The sequence below is a fragment of the Ptychodera flava genome (genome assembly GCF_041260155.1).
Source record: "Ptychodera flava strain L36383 chromosome 23 unlocalized genomic scaffold, AS_Pfla_20210202 Scaffold_23__1_contigs__length_28996876_pilon, whole genome shotgun sequence".
In the NCBI taxonomy this organism is placed as follows: Eukaryota; Metazoa; Hemichordata; class Enteropneusta; family Ptychoderidae; genus Ptychodera; species Ptychodera flava.
The window spans coordinates 10,809,201-10,826,808 of record NW_027248277.1 but is presented as its reverse complement, the minus strand read 5'-3'; the positions used below and the strand labels follow the sequence as shown (position 1 = coordinate 10,826,808).

The window sequence follows — 17,608 nt, the reverse complement described above, 5'->3', positions numbered from 1 at the left end:
TCCATTCGAGAGATTTTGAAAAAATGCAAGCAACAGCTGAATCCAACTCACAGACGGTCGACCCTCTCAGCAAGAAAATGAAAATCTCCAAATCCCGCGAACAAGAAAAAATACTGACAAGCTCAATCTCTGTTCGCTGACAGGGAAAATATCGCCCATCCCCACCATCAACTTTGGTTGCAATTGGCTGTTTCTTACCAAGCCGCAAGGTTGTGTCAATTCTCTGCAGGATTTCAAACAGTGCTTGCGCTAAAGGTAGGGCTTACATCACGAGCACCTTCTCGATTTGTGTCTTAGGGACTGTTCAGTTTCTTCGACCTGGGGGCGGTGGATTCATAGAGGGTCACCCTTTATTGACTTTGGTGATAGGGGGTCACCATGTTTTTGAAGTGCCCATTGGGGGGTCAGTGTGTTTTTGAATTTTGACACAGGCTCATACGTGCCTGAAATGCAACGTGTGAGCCACAAATTTCACCATTCAGTTGCATTTTTTTGCGCGCCCTCCGGGTGCGTAATTTTAATAACCAGATATATTTTTTAAGCACAAACGACTTTAACATATCAGGCATACATATATCAGAGATATCTGTATGTTCAATATTTTTCAGCGCACTCTTCGAGCGCATTACTTTAACATATCAGACATTTTTCAGCACTCCCTTCGTGTGTATCATTTTAATATACAAAACATATATATCAGAGATATCAGGATGTTTCATATTTTTAGGCGCGGCCTTCGGGTGCCGTACTTTAATAAATCAGAGATATATGTCAGAGATATCTTGATGTTTGCTAAGTGAAAGTGTACCATTATGAAATCTGCAGTTCATATGGAAAGCATGACAAATTCCTGACTTTTCTGTTTTCTCTGAGAATTCAGTATAAGAAAGCAATATGCACAAATATTTCACAATATATAATTGATAGAGTGAGATATTTTAAAAATAGAAAAGTGGCAAGATATTTTTCGTTCTCATTGGTGCAACTATTTTCCTTTGTGTCACAGGTTTTCTGTAAAAAGATGCTTTTCTATGACTAAAGTACCAGTTCACTCAAGACAGTTTTCGTCATTGTTAGCTGTGCTTTATTGTTTTTAATGTTAAAATAAAAGGTCCTCTTAGACACTGCACACATCAGATATTGCTTAAATAGCTATCAACGGTTTCTCAGGAGATCTAATTGGTTGGCTGGCAAGTCTTAACACCATTCAAAGTTTTTGATTTACTGCTCTTTCCTCTTTGATATTGATGAGTCATATGCATTTCTGTACAACGATTTAGGACATCTGGTTAAGCATAGAAAGTGTGAAATACAATTCCACAGCTCATTCAAAATACTGTATTCAAACTTTAAAATTGATACTTTGAAATTCCTATCTTACAACTGACATGTCAACGATTTCATTGAAACACAGTATATTATATTATATATATATATATATATATATTATATATATATATATATATATATATATATATTATATATATATATATATATATATATATATATATTCTTCCTTTTGTTTTACCGTTGTTGCGCGGGGTCACCCTGTTTTCAAAATTTGGAATAGGTGGATCAGCCACTTTTTGACGTCGGCAAAAATAATCAACCGCCCTCTCCCTCGGCCGAAGAAACTGACCAACCATTTTCCCGATGTTAATAAAATTTTGTCGATACACTCATTTTTGGACACAAAATATAGTTAAAAATAAAAGAGCGTCGCTGGTATAGTTGCTCTGTCAATACGGATTATGAACATATCTTCAGATTAATGCTATATATAGTGTGCAATACTGTCTTAGCTCTGTTATAAAACCTCCTTTTTTGAGTTAAAAAATTCTTTCGGACATCTGAAAAACCAGGCTTTACCATAAATGTCCTCCCCGAATGCTCATTCGTACATAAGGACACATTTATTTGTCAAAATTAAAGACAATTAACATTCTTTAGTTTAATGAAACTAATTTTATTTCAACAGAAGAAACTTCAAACTAGACGCTCTTGAATTTTAAGTCAATGGATGCGAGAACTGAATACTACTTCATATGTGTCTATTGTAAAATGGTACTGCAGAGTTGATTAACTGTTGCTATGAAACAATAAACCCAATGGTTTTCGTATTTTTTTAAAATTTAAGTCAGCACAAAGACAGGTAATAACGGTGTCGAACATCACAAAGTTCATGACTGTGAAATACTTAATAACTCTTTCAGTCATAGGATAACTCTATATAATTGCAAATGGTAGTGAATACAAATCAGCTACAAGGCTGGGTTAGGTTAAATCTACGAACAAAATTAGAAATCCGCGAGAGCATACAAAGCACGTTTGCTAAAACCTACAAACATTAATGTTAAGGACTTTCCTGTATTACTAAAGTTGAATCTCGAGTCACTGATAGTACCATGTCATAAGTATCTCATAAGAAATGCCTCGTTTTCAGTAAGGGGTGGAAACAATTTAAAGAATATTAAAATTCAGTTCTGTCCAGCGGAGTGAGTGCACAATACGGGAAAGATATTGGATCCGGTCTTAATGACTATTTCTGATAAGAATTTCATAATTGTTCATATCATAGCTTGATGTGTCTAGATGGGTGATCTTGAATTTGAAATGATGTTTCGGAAATGACTTGTCTTCGAAACGTTGAATCGTACCACCTGGAAAAATACATGAAAACAATGGATAAATATCCATTCGTTTATTCCTCGAACTGTCAATCCGTCCACTTATTCGCCCATCTGTTCATCTGTTTATCTATCTATCTATCTATCTATCTATCTATCTATCTATCTATCTATCTATCTATCTATCTATCTATCTATCTATCTATCTATCTATCTATCTATCTATCTATCTATCTATCTATCTATCTATCTATCTATCTATCTATCTATCTATCTATCTATCTATCTATCTATCTATCTATCTATCTATCTATCTATCTATCTATCTATCTATCTATCTATCTATCTATCTATCTATCTATCTATCCATCTGTCTGACTGTCTGTCTGTCTTTCTATCTATCTATCTATCTATCGATCGATCGATCGTTAGTTCTATCGATTGATCTTGCTGTTTCTCTATCCATCCATCCATCCATTCGTCCATCCATCCATTAATCCATTTATATTCCGTCCATCTACCTATCCTTCTATCTAATATGACCACTTAGCTAGATGTATAAATCTATCTTGATATCTGTCGATATGGCAGACTTCATAAATCTATTTTATTCTCCCTCTCTGTCTGTCTGTGCATTTATTTATTCTTCCTCGAGGGTGAGAGTCCAAAGTCAACACTGCAAACATTAAGGGAGCTACTGCGTCGTCATCTCTTTTCTTTGCTAAATATTGACACAAATTGTCAGGAAAAAACTTTAAAGTGGAATTTCAAAATATACAATATTTCGCTAAAAATGTTTTCCTTTGTTGACAAAAAGTCTAAGTCAGTTTCTCAGCAATTTTTGAATTGAAATTAGCTACCGAAAAACGTCACGAATTTTGACATGAAGAAATATTTGGAAAATTGAATGTTTTAATCTTTTATTAGTATTTGAATGTTTTTGATTTCATGTTGAAAAAATTATGACCAATGATGGCTGGTGTTTGATTAACAGATAATGCCAATGTGGTGTAAAGAGAAAATTAATATACCACTGGAAAAGCAACTTTGATTTTACGGTCATCCTACCAAAGAAATCCATTGTACTCACACTGTTGGGTTCGGTTCAGCCTAATCGTCTATCAGAGTCTGTGTTGCCAGGACTAGAATGCTCAGCGCCGACCAATTTAGGTACAAAGCCCCGGCACTACTTTCACCTTAGGAAAAAATGCATTTTAATAATTGCATATTAGTTTATTTGCCTTGTCACTGCAGAGTATTTGTAAATGACTTTATCAAATCCTCGAAAAGTATGATTGTCGAAGTTTTTAAGAGTAGAAAACGTCTTTATAGAATTAAACATAAAACACTCACTTTCTTTGCTTGTGCCACCTGCATCTGTTGTACCTGTTGGCCCGGTTGGATCATCTGGTGCTGCTGTATTGGGCTGATCTACTCAGAAAAAAACAAACAGAAGAAGATCAAGTTTTTCTAGCGATATCGGATGCTTAAGTATCACGTGATAATCATTGATAGAAAAATCACAGAGACAAATACGCAACCCTAAGGATATAAACAGTTGTTGTTTGTGTTGAAAGTCAGATGTTGTACCGCGTGGCCACAAGAGTGTATTCTGTGCATTATAGAAGATATCAAAGTCTGTGTCGTTTAAGTTTTCGCAACATTTGGAGCATGAGCTTTAATCTGGAAACATTGCATTAAGCCTTAAAATGTATACAGACGTCTCTGATATTATGTGCAAAGTTTGTTTTTATTTTTCCTTGTCGAAACTCATTTTTTCTTAAACTACTCATTAGATAAAATTTCGGCGTGCAGGTTTCTAGGGATAAAAGGCCTCCATCTAAGATGTAATCATACATGCCAAAATTTGGTGGGGCATCAGTCACTAATTTTGGTCTAAAATGCAAAACAAATCTTCTTTCTGACAGAAGTCATACTAACCCTATTTGTATCAAAAGTTAACGCTATTTGTAACACTTAAAACATAAATTTTGCTCTTCCAATAACATGGTTTCAAAATAGGGCAGTTAGGTCGGCTGGTTTTCTTTTCCCCATATTTTTTTTTCAATATGCACTTTTCAGGGGTTCAGGGCGATCTAACACTTACCACAACATTTCCAGAAAAAGCGTATCATACATATTAAAGGACTAATTACATAAAAGACGTCGACGTCCCAAGCAAAAATCAAATATCAGGTGACGAACACGTGATTTTACGGGGGTTTTCTGTCTTTTTGTTTCTTCCGTGTTTACGTTGCTAAAAGTTTAGGGTCGCAGTCTAAAAAATAGGGTAGGTCGGGTTATCGGAACAGGACAAATTTTTTCTTTTGCCTATCCTATCCATCTGCAGGCCACCGAGACTTTGGTCGGCCTCTGTAAAGGATGCTTCATAGTAACTTAAATCATCATCAACACTTTACATTTTAAAAACTTTCAATCACGTCGCCCTCGAGTTCTATATTTTTTTCCTCCTTCAGTCGTATTTTTCTCTGTATTACTCCACTAATAATGCCGTACAGCAATGACAATGCCGTAAAATCGATAATTTTATCAAGCTTCAGCAGCCGAAAACCATATGGAATTAAGGCAGAAAGGACCCATCATGTAGTTACTCATAACCCAAGCCAGGCACAGATAGGTGAGACACTACACATACGGTGTCCAAAGTTAGAGAGTGGAGTCGTTTATGTTCCAGATACCTTCGATCTGGTATTTGACCTTATAGTATCGGTCACCCAAATAACCGAGTAGTTCAGAATATCATAAAAATATAATCAAGTGCATTGTTTTAGAATTCGAGGGACAGATACTTCTCGATCTTAGTAATCATAATGTTATTGAATGTTATCGTGATCCCTATGAACATAAAAAGTAGAGATGAAACGTGATTCTGAAGAGTATTCAGAATGAAAATCTCCGAATCTAAGAAGTGGTGCGGCCGATGCAGATAATAACATCGTTTATGATAGTCTACCTCTTGAGGTTTATGATACGAAATATGCCATGCACTTGACTCATCCCTTCATCAAAGGTCATAGGGTTACTTATCCATCAGCGCTCTGCAGCAACATCGAGTGGGAAATTACCCTTGTGTCTCTGTCTCCTAGTTAATTGTCAGTGAAAATCTCCCTACAGCAGGTTATACAAACTGACGAATATTCAATTTGAATATTAAAATGGTTGTAGACTTCATGACACTACTGACACTGGAAATGCATTCAACATTTGAATTTACAGTTGAGAAATACCTAAAAAAACAACATTTTCCGACGTTGAAATATTTCAGGGCTAAAAGCAAAACTAAGAAATCATTCTTGATATTAAAACAAATGCAAAACCAACTGGAACGTTCCAATGCCTGCTCAGAGGATCAACCAAAACCAACCTTTAAGGGACCCATCAAAGGCAAAATTCTTAGATACTCGCCTACATGCAATACCCAATCGATTTCAAGAAAAATGTAGCATTCTTCACAAGCAAATTAATAGACAGAGAATGCACGGCAACATAAACCAAACAGAAACCATACTCAAAACCGTAAATAGAAAAAACAAACAAACAAACATTCACAACATAAAATGACTTGATCTTCACAACAACATTTAGGCTCAACACATATCAAAACAAAGGATAAAAAAGAAAGCCCGTCAAAATATTTGGAAGAACTTGATAAGTGGAAGCAATAAAAACCCTTTTGCCGAAACAACCAACAAGAGCCTACAATAAACAACAAGTGTATAAATTAAAGCAGCGGCATTGAGGGTTCAAATGAATCCAAACAAATGCCAAGGCCGTATCTGTGATGAATTATCTGAAAATTAGGTAAAACGTCACCACAAGGAACCTTCATACAAAATGTCAAAGCAATAGGACGAGTAGATTCTAAGAAGAAGATTTTTGACCGTTTTTTTAGCAAAAATGGCGAAATTGCCAAAAAGAGTCGTGCATAGATCAGCACAATTCAATACGTCTTGAAGGAATTATCTACAGAAACCTGTATACCAAATTTCAAAAAAAAACCATCTCGCAATTTTAGAAAAGATATTTTTTTGAAAAACGACATATTCCCCAAAATATAGACCTAAATACGAATATTTCATCAAGATTTCATCAATACGGCCAAGTTTTTTGAAAATTAGGTTTTTTTACAAAATTATTAAATTTTGTTACAAATAGGGTTGATTGTTACAAATAGGGTTGATTGTTACAAATAGGGTTGACACGTCAACCCTATTTGTAACAATCAACCCAATTTGTAACAAAAGTTAACCCCATATAGGTTTAGTATGATTTCTGTCAGAAAACAAGATTTTTAACATTTTTGACCGAAAATGGTGAAAATTGCCCCGAAACAAACCTTTGGCATGTATCTGCACAACTCGATTATATCTTACGAGTAGGCCTCTTATACTAGGCAACCTGCACAACGAAAGTTAATCTAACGAGCATTTCCGGAAAAAATGAGTTTCGACAAGGAAAAAATAAAAATTGCCCCAAATCATACTAATATGTATATGTCATCAAGATTTCATCAAATACGGCCAAGTTTTTTTTGAAAATTATTTTTTGTTTTAAGTTGGTTAAATTTTGTTACAAATAGGGTTGATTGTTACAAATAGGGTTGACACGTCAACCCTATTTGTAACAATCAACCCAATTTGTAACAAAAGTTAACCCAATATAGGTTTAGTATGATTTCGGTCAGAAAACAAGATTTTTAACATTTTTGACCGAAAATGGAGAAAAATTGCCCTGTAACAAACCTATCTGCACAACTCGATTATATCTTACGAGTAGGCCTCTTATACTAGGCAACCTGCACAACGTAAGTTAATCTAACGGCATTTTCGGCAAAAATGAGTTTCGACAAGGAAAACAAAGAAAATTGCCCCAAAACATACTAATATGTACATTTCATCAAGATTTCATCAAATACGGCCAAGTTTTGTAGAAAATTAGGTTTTGTTTCAAGTTGGTTAAATTTTGTTACAAATAGGGTTGATTGTTACAAATAGGGTTGACACGTCAACCCTATTTGTAACAATCAACCCAATTTGTAACAAAAGTTAACCCCATATAGGTTTAGTATGATTTCGGTCAGAAAACAAGATTTTTAACATTTTTGACCGAAAATGGTGCAAATCGCCCCGAAACAAACCTTTGGCATGTATCTGCACGACTTGATTATATCTTACGAGTAGGGCTCTTATCCCTAGGAACCTGCACAACGAAATTTAATCTCACGAGCATTTTCGGAAAAATGAGTTTCAACAAGGAAAACAAAGAAAATTGCCCCCGAACATACTAATATATATATATTTTATCAAGATTTCATCAAATACGGCCAAGTTTCTTTGAAATTTAGGTTTTGTTACAAATAGGGTTGATTGTTACAAATAGGGTTGACACATGTCACCCCTATTTGTAACAATCAACCCAATTGGTAACAAAAGCAGTTTCGGAAAAATGAGTTTTGACAAGGAAAAAAAAGAAAATTGCCCTCAAACATACAAATATGCATATTTTATTAATATTTCAACATATACGGCAAAGTTTTTTTGAAAATTAAATTTTGTTACAAATAGGGTTGATTGTTACAAAATAGGGGTAATACAGCGCTAAAGGTAGGGCTTACATCACGAGCACCTTCTCGATTGTGTCTTAGGGACTGTTCAGTTTCTTCGACCTGGGGGCGGTGGATTCATTGGGGGTCACCCTTTTTGACTTTGGTGATAGGGGGTCACCATGGTTTTTGAAGTGCTCAATGGGGGGGGGGGTGTCAGTGTGTTTTCGAATTTTGACACAGGCTCATACGTGCCTGAAATGCAACGTGTGAGCCACAAATTTCACCATTCAGTTGCATTTTTTTGCGCGCCCTCCGGGTGCGTAATTTTAATAACCAGATATATTTTTTAAGCACAAACGACTTTAACATATCAGGCATACATATATCAGAGATATCTGTATGTTCAATATTTTTCAGCGCACTCTTCGAGCGCATTACTTTAACATATCAGACATTTTTCAGCACTCCCTTCGTGTGTATCATTTTAATATACAAAACATATATATCAGAGATATCAGGATGTTTCATATTTTTAGGCGCGGCCTTCGGGTGCCGTACTTTAATAAATCAGAGATATATGTCAGAGATATCTTGATGTTTGCTAAGTGAAAGTTTACCATGGAAAGCATGACAAATTCCTGACTTTTCTGTTTTCTCTGAGAATTCAGTATAAGAAAGCAATATGCACAAATATTTCACAATATATAATTGATAGAGTGAGATATTTTAAAAATAGAAAAGTGGCAAGATATTTTTCGTTCTCATTGGTGCAACTATTTTCCTTTGTGTCACAGGTTTTCTGTAAAAAGATGTTTTTTTAGGACTAAAATACCAGTTCACTAAAGACAGGTTTCGTCATTATAAGTTGTGCTTTATTGTTTTAATGTTTGAATAAAAGATCCTCTGAGACACTACACACATCAGATTTTGCTAAAAAAGCTATCAATGGCTTCTCAGGAGATTTATTGGTGGCTACACCAATCAAAGTTTTTGATTTACTGCTCTTTCCTCTTTGATATTGATGAGTCATATGCATTTCTGTACAACAATTTAGGACATCTGGTTAAGCATAGAAAGTGTGAAATACAATTCCACAGCTCATTCAAAATACTGTATTCAAACTTTAAAATTGATAGTTTGAAATTCCTATCTTGAAACTGACATGTCAACGATTTCATTGAAACACAGAATATATATATATATATATATATATATATATTATATTATATATATATATATTATATTATATATATATTATATGTATATATATATATATATATATATATATATATATATATATATATATATATATATATATATATATATATATATATATATATATTCTTCCTTTTGTTTTACCGTTGTTGCGCGGGGGTCACCCTGTTTTCAAAATTTGGAATAGGGGATCAGCCACTTTTTGACGTGGGCAAAAAATAATCAACCGCTCTCTCCCCCGGCCGAAGAAACTGACCAAACCATTTTCCCGATGATAATAAAATCTTGTCGATACACCGAGTTTTTGACACAAAATATCGTTTCAAATTTTAATAAAAGCATCACTCGTATAGTTTCTCTGTACATGGGGACGATGAACATATCTTCAGATTAATGCTATATATAGTGTGCAATACTGTCTTAGCTCTGTTATAAAACCTCCTTTTTTGAGTTAAAAAATTCTTTCGGACATCTGAAAAACCAGGCTTTACCATAAATGTCCTCCCCGAATGCTCATTCGTACATAAGGACACACCTATTTATTAAAGACAATTAACATTCTTTAGTTTAATGAAACTAATTTTATTTCAACAGAAGAAACTTCAAACTAGACGCTCTTGAATTTTAAGTCAATGGATGCGAGAACTGAATACTACTTCATATGTGTCTATTGTAAAATGGTACTGCAGAGTTGATTAACTGTTGCTATGAAACAATAAACCCAATGGTTTTCGTATTTTTTGAATTAAAGTCAGTTCAAAGACGGTAATAACGGTGTCGAACATCATAAAGTTCATAGCTGTGAAATACTTAACTCTTTAAGTAATAGGATGACTTTGTATAAATGCAAATGGTCGTAATACGAATCAGCTAGAAAGCTACATTTAGTCAAATCTAAGAACCAAATTAGAAATCCACGAGAGCATACAAAGCACGTTTGCTAAAACCTATAAACATTAATGTTTAAGACTTTTCTGTTCTACGAAATTTGAATCTCGAGTCACTGATAGTACCATGTCATAAGTATCTCATAAGAAATGCCTCGTTTTCAGCTTGGAGCGGAAACAATTTAAAGAATATTAAAATTCAACTCTGTCCAGCGGAGGGAGTGCACTATACGGGAAAGATGTTGCATCCGGCCTTAATGATTATTTCTGATTAGAATTTCATTATTGTTCATATCATAGCTTGTTGTACCTAGATGGGTAATCTTGAATTTGTAATGACGTTTTCGGAAATGACTTATCTTCGAAACTTTGAATCGTACCACCTGGAAAAATACATGAAAACAATTGATAAATATCTTATTCGTTTATTCCTCGAACTCTCAATCCTTCCACTTATTCATGAACCATCTGTCCATCGAATTATTCATTTATTATTCCATCTATCTATCTATGTATCTATCTATCTATGTATCTATCTATCTATCTATCTATCTATCTATCTATCTATCTATCTATCTATCTATCTATCTATCTATCTATCTATCTATCTATCTATCTATCTATCTATCTATCTATCTATCTATCTATCTATCTATCTATCTATCTATCTATCTATCTATCTGTCTGTCTGTCTGTCTGTCTGTCTATCTATCTATCTATCTATCGATCGATCGATCGTTAGTTCTATCGATTGATCTTGCTGTTTCTCTATCCATCCATCCATCCATTCGTCCATCCATCCATTAATCCATTTATATTCCGTCCATCTACCTATCCTTCTATCTAATATGACCACTTAGCTAGATGTATAAATCTATCTTGATATCTGTCGATATGGCAGACTTCATAAATCTATTTTATTCTCCCTCTCTGTCTGTCTGTGCATTTATTTATTCTTCCTCGAGGGTGAGAGTCCAAAGTCAACACTGCAAACATTAAGGGAGCTACTGCGTCGTCATCTCTTTTCTTTGCTAAATATTGACACAAATTGTCAGGAAAAAACTTTAAAGTGGAATTTCAAAATATACAATATTTCGCTAAAAATGTTTTCCTTTGTTGACAAAAAGTCTAAGTCAGTTTCTCAGCAATTTTTGAATTGAAATTAGCTACCGAAAAACGTCACGAATTTTGACATGAAGAAATATTTGGAAAATTGAATGTTTTAATCTTTTATTAGTATTTGAATGTTTTTGATTTCATGTTGAAAAAATTATGACCAATGATGGCTGGTGTTTGATTAACAGATAATGCCAATGTGGTGTAAAGAGAAAATTAATATACCACTGGAAAAGCAACTTTGATTTTACGGTCATCCTACCAAAGAAATCCATTGTACTCACACTGTTGGGTTCGGTTCAGCCTAATCGTCTATCAGAGTCTGTGTTGCCAGGACTAGAATGCTCAGCGCCGACCAATTTAGGTACAAAGCCCCGGCACTACTTTCACCTTAGGAAAAAATGCATTTTAATAATTGCATATTAGTTTATTTGCCTTGTCACTGCAGAGTATTTGTAAATGACTTTATCAAATCCTCGAAAAGTATGATTGTCGAAGTTTTTAAGAGTAGAAAACGTCTTTATAGAATTAAACATAAAACACTCACTTTCTTTGCTTGTGCCACCTGCATCTGTTGTACCTGTTGGCCCGGTTGGATCATCTGGTGCTGCTGTATTGGGCTGATCTACTCAGAAAAAAACAAACAGAAGAAGATCAAGTTTTTCTAGCGATATCGGATGCTTAAGTATCACGTGATAATCATTGATAGAAAAATCACAGAGACAAATACGCAACCCTAAGGATATAAACAGTTGTTGTTTGTGTTGAAAGTCAGATGTTGTACCGCGTGGCCACAAGAGTGTATTCTGTGCATTATAGAAGATATCAAAGTCTGTGTCGTTTAAGTTTTCGCAACATTTGGAGCATGAGCTTTAATCTGGAAACATTGCATTAAGCCTTAAAATGTATACAGACGTCTCTGATATTATGTGCAAAGTTTGATACTGATAAATGAAATTGAAATGACCATCGCAGAAAACTCATCAAATGACGAATAGACTACGGAAAGAATAGACATCTGTTATCATGTCAGTAAATTTACCCTAAATTATATTCTGGTATCGAAAGGTAAAGATCACATCATGCATTTTTTCTCATAATAATAACGCTAGCTAATAACGCTAATCAGTGGAACATTGAGATATGGAAAGTTTAAATAAGCGCATCGCAAACAAGGATCATTAAGTCTGGCCACAAAGTCTTTTCTGTGAACGGACTTTTAGAAGACTAAAATATTTAACGTGCAAATCTGTTTTTTTTTATAACATTAATAAACAAGATAAATTGTTGAAGGAGGGCACTTATAGCTGAAAATGGAGACACTTTTTTCATAACAACAACAACAACGGCAAAGAGCATCACATAATCAGGCTGAATATCTGCACGATAATTGAAATTGAACTAAACCCAAAGTCCCCATAAGCACAACGATGTGCATCATTTTAATTAACGAAGTACTCTTACCTGTACAGTCCTTTCCTCCAGCTTCACCGCCGTTCGTTCCTAAATTCAAACAGGATTCAGCATCTGTAGGCCCGACACTAACGCCTATGATTGTTACACACAGCTGTATTGCAGCCATACAATCTGCTTCACTGGAAAATTTTAGATTTACCGTGATATCTTCTATGCCTTCACCGCTAGCACCAGCTGGAATTATGTAAGGAAAATGGTCGCCACTCGCTGCTTGTTGTGTCCCAACGAGATTGCCATTGGCATCCGCAAAGTAGACATGAATCCCATGAATATCGACATCTTCACTGGCCGCACTGACCGTGAACAGTAAATCGTATTGATGGTGTCCGTATCTGTGTTGTATGTTATACGTGTAAGATCGTCTGGGTCGGTTATTGTATAACTCTCAATCGTGACATCTGAAAATAAAAACAATGCTGTGTTTGATTTATTGATTGGTTCAATAAAATACTCCATGTTTATCGAATACTGTGACTAATCGATTATTAGTAATTTTATGTAATGACTGAGGGAATAAAATCATTAGTAATTCCATTGCAATAATATTAATATAAGTGACATTGTAGAGAGGTAAAGAACTAAGTGACAGACCCCATCCCCAAAAAATAAATAAATAATAACAAACAAAACAAACAATACTTTGACCACGTTTTTTGAACTCTCAAATTATTTCATTTTTTGGACAGTTTACATTTAGTGCCTTCATTTTCAAACCAGTACAGAAAATATAGTTTCACTCTCTTGTGTGTGTGTGAAAATCGAAAACTTATTCATAGTTTTTTTCACAGAGGTTCAAGGTTATACCATTATTGGTGCTTTCTTCGGATGATGCCAAGCTCTAACATTAATTCAATATAGAGAGGATAAAAATGTTCGATTCGTAAATATTTCAATGACAATAAATAACACTCATAAAGGCGGCTACAAATAAAAATGATTATTTTGTCCGGGCAATTTAATAATTCACAAAACACATAGATAAAAGTTATTTAGAATTCCGAGGAAAAAATGGAGAGCTACTGGACATGTAACTTATTCCTTCTGTGCACCTTGGACAACTTCGAGTGTAAACTGGCTTACAAACAAATATGTATATGTTAAAGGATTGAATAAAGTTGACAATAATAAACCAAGTTGAATTAGGAATACTTAACACACAGTATGAAACTCATGAGAACTCTTGATGTTATTTTGTATGTTGATGAGAGCTTATCTCTAAAAGTAAGTTGTGGGTACTCACAGAGTCATGACTTCCCTGCAAGACAGCTTTAAGTATAGTCAGGATACACGCCAAGCGGTGACAACTGAATCTGGAACAAAAATAAAGTAAAGATAGAGCAAAACAGTGTAAGACATGTGTTCAATTCAAATTTCAGACAACAAAATTACATCATGACAACTAAGTCACAAATCTAAGGATGTCTTCAGAAGTAAGAGACGTTCGCCGTTAACGTTCTGGTCACAATAAGAAATCGTAATTTCGCTTACCGGGCCATCTTCGCAGGCGATCCCGTTAGGGTAAATGAAATGGGAAGGTGGAACGGCACAAAATTGTACCAAGCATTTATAGCAGAGCGAAGATGATGATTGGTTGTTTCTATTACCATTCGGTTATTTGGGTGTGTTTTCACACGGCGCATGGTCAACGGTCGTAACCAATGATCATGAATTCGCGTCATGTCAGTCATTATCGTTTCCATTGATTGGTTTAAAGGTTGAACGTTGCCTGATATATCAATTATAAATGTACTGTTATTGTTTTGTGTATCCCTTGATACCTGCGATTGCACCATAACAACCAACTTGCTTCTATTCACACTCCTTGCCCTATACATCGTACTCTTTACAATACCAATCTTTAGTAACTTGAACATCTTACTCATAAGAAATGGCAAAGCAAGACATTCTAAGACAAAAGCACTATGATTTCGAGCAACGCCATGAATAATGCTATAAATCGAACATTTACACTTTCATATTACTGACTATTGAAACGAAAATGTCATTTTTGAAAGGTACATAAAAGTCGGAGCTGGATTCGCTGCAAGAACTGGAATGAGAAATATATAGAAAAAAGAAATGACAGGGCTATTTATAGTATTTTCCATCCCTTAGCCAGGCTGCCTCTGTTTCCGTCTATCGGTGTTTGTACACCTGGGTTTGTCTGTCTATTTTGACTTTTTTTATTATAGAAATAATGGATAACGATAGGAATTGACTCTGACTTGTGAATAATATGTGATTGCTAATATATTTTGCTCAGTGACCATGCGCCGGGCTTATAAAACGAGACTATCAAATATTAAATCTAAATATATATACTTTCAAATGTGCATGCGGAGATCAAAGATTATGCCTGCGGACGTCATGATATTAATTTAACTGATATATGGATATAACAAATGCTTTCAAGAGTCATCGAGTCCGAAACATTTACAAGTAAGTTTAGAGACAAATATGGGACAGGCCGACAGAAAGCACAATAGAGCGAAGGGACGGCACACAAAACTGGGTTTAAGGAAAGAGAAGAAAGTGCGGATGTAAGAGTGAGTGAATTAGATCCTATCGTTCAGGTTCAATAGTTCGCTACTACCTGAGAAGTCGTGTCTTCTCTGATAAATTGGTTTCCACACAGCGACTATTTCTCTCGATCGATCTCCCTGTGAGTGACATGGTGAAGAGTAAATTTCCATGGGGATTAATCAATGGCCACTTCTGATGTTCATTAAGACTACATTAACAGGAAAGCTGTTTACCTTCTGAAAGGCTAGATATTTTAAAATTGCTGAGAGTAAAGAAAGAAGTTCCGGGGAACGATATTATAAAGCTATTAAACTGGTTGAAATAGTTCAAAATCATAAACACGATATAAATTATAAAATGGATGAATCGCTGATTAACTTTATTCTTACTTGCACACTCTCAACTTCAGAAAGCTCAGATTAGGGAATTTGGGCGAGAAACCATTGTCTTTAGAGAGAACCTAAAGTTCCATTTTGCCATGTTCCGTGAAGAATTCTAGTGTTTGACGTTAGCTGGAAAAGAGCGCAATGTCACGATTTGGCATCTGGCCTAATATTTCAGCATCCGGTGATATTTATTAAGGGCGAAGCATTATTGATTTACCGGGAAGGACGCTTTGAAAAGAGGCATTACCATTCCTTTGATGTCATTTTCGTGTCCTGTTAAGCAAACTTGTAAACAACCGAAGCTTTTAGTCGTGACTTGTCGATGTTGATATATCTGTCAAAGTTAAGTATACGTAAATTATGGGAAAACTGAATTAAGATGCAACTTGAATGCGCAACAGGGACACATATGTTTTTTTCTCTGCTGTATCGCATGAAAACTGTCGACGCCGTACAGTACATCCTACTTTCATTAAACTTTAATTCAAAATGATCGATAGTTCACTGTAGTTCTTGTGAGCAATGGCATTGCCTTGGTGTATTGCAAACAAACGTCGTGTGACTTGCTCGTCAGCGACAGCGTTATGTGTGTTTTCTGCTGTAACGATCATTTTCATGTACAGCAAATCGAATCCTGCGTCGTAGAGGCGAAAACGTAATTGGCGCTTTGCGTTTCAATCGATCAAATTTTCTAACCATGCTAAGTACAGCATTGTTACGTTCATTAAAATAATCGTCACAGCTGTAGTCACTAAACTTGGTGGTGTTAGATTGATCTTGTATTGCATTTGCAACACCAAAGATTCAATTAATATTGGAATTTATATAATGTAATAATCGTCATTGCATACCGAACATGGTACTGTGCGTTATACAGCATAGCACAATTGCCGACACTGGTGGAATTTGGCAAGGAGCCAATCAAGCAAGGTTATTGTGATATTGAGTCGTAGAGGGCGTAATTTGTCTCGTGCTTACTGTATCGACTATATACATAAATCAACCAATTGATCATCTCGCTCAAAGCACCGGCCTCCACAACGTAACATTCAAAGGCAATGTAAAAATTAAAGGTGAGATGTTGTTGACTTTCTTGAAAAGGTGTGTTGTTAGTTGTTTCCTGGCACTATATGGACATTTTAAAAAAGCAAGCGCGCCCTCTATAATTTTCCAATTTATACTTTGAATATGCATGCAATGAATGAAGGATAAGCGAAGTTCATGAAATAGTGATTTTATTTTTACATAATTTGCAATATCATTTTCAATACTGACACACAAACAAATCTAATATCCTAAAACTGTTTGAATTTCTAGTGTCAAAGTTCCACCAGGTTAGTCACGACTTTTAGACTGCTATCAGGCACAAAGTTTAAATTTAAGAAATAAACAAGCTATTAAAAACCAAGGAAAGATAACAGTCTGCCATGTTAACTGTTTCTCATTGTTTCTAAACACCAGATGAAAAAAAAAATACGAACACAACGTTTCAGAACGTATTGTCTTAGTTGTGGAGGCACCTCCATAGTCGTAATCGGCCACAGAGGGCGTTGTTGTACACTCACACCAACTGCGAACTGTACGATTCTTTCGTGGTCATACTTAAAACAGCTTTCAAACGGTTAACCTCCTCTTTATTACCTTTCATTAAGTAGCTCGTTATTACTTCAAAGAAAGTGTCTCGTTGAAAACAGACTATATATGCTAAATAATATTTTATGACTTTTAATCGAAACCAATATTTACTTCCTCTTTTTGCTTCCATCACTTGTAAATAATCGCAGTATTAATTGACTGATAACCAACAATGCT

At 35.0% G+C, this 17,608-nt stretch overlaps 1 protein-coding gene across 1 annotated transcript in view; it reads right to left on the bottom strand.

The window, feature by feature from the left end:
* Positions 1-14,383, bottom strand: part of LOC139123754 (uncharacterized) — a 59,678-nt gene extending 45,295 nt beyond the window's left edge. The window contains exons 1-4 of the mRNA XM_070689908.1: positions 14,376-14,383; positions 12,876-13,219; positions 11,959-12,036; positions 3,981-4,058 (exon numbers count right to left, since the gene is read on the bottom strand). Coding sequence (XP_070546009.1) covers positions 3,981-4,058; positions 11,959-12,036; positions 12,876-13,219; positions 14,376-14,383 — 508 coding nt within the window. The remainder of the gene's footprint in view (positions 1-3,980; positions 4,059-11,958; positions 12,037-12,875; positions 13,220-14,375) is intronic.
* Between the last annotated feature and the right edge of the window lie 3,225 nt (positions 14,384-17,608).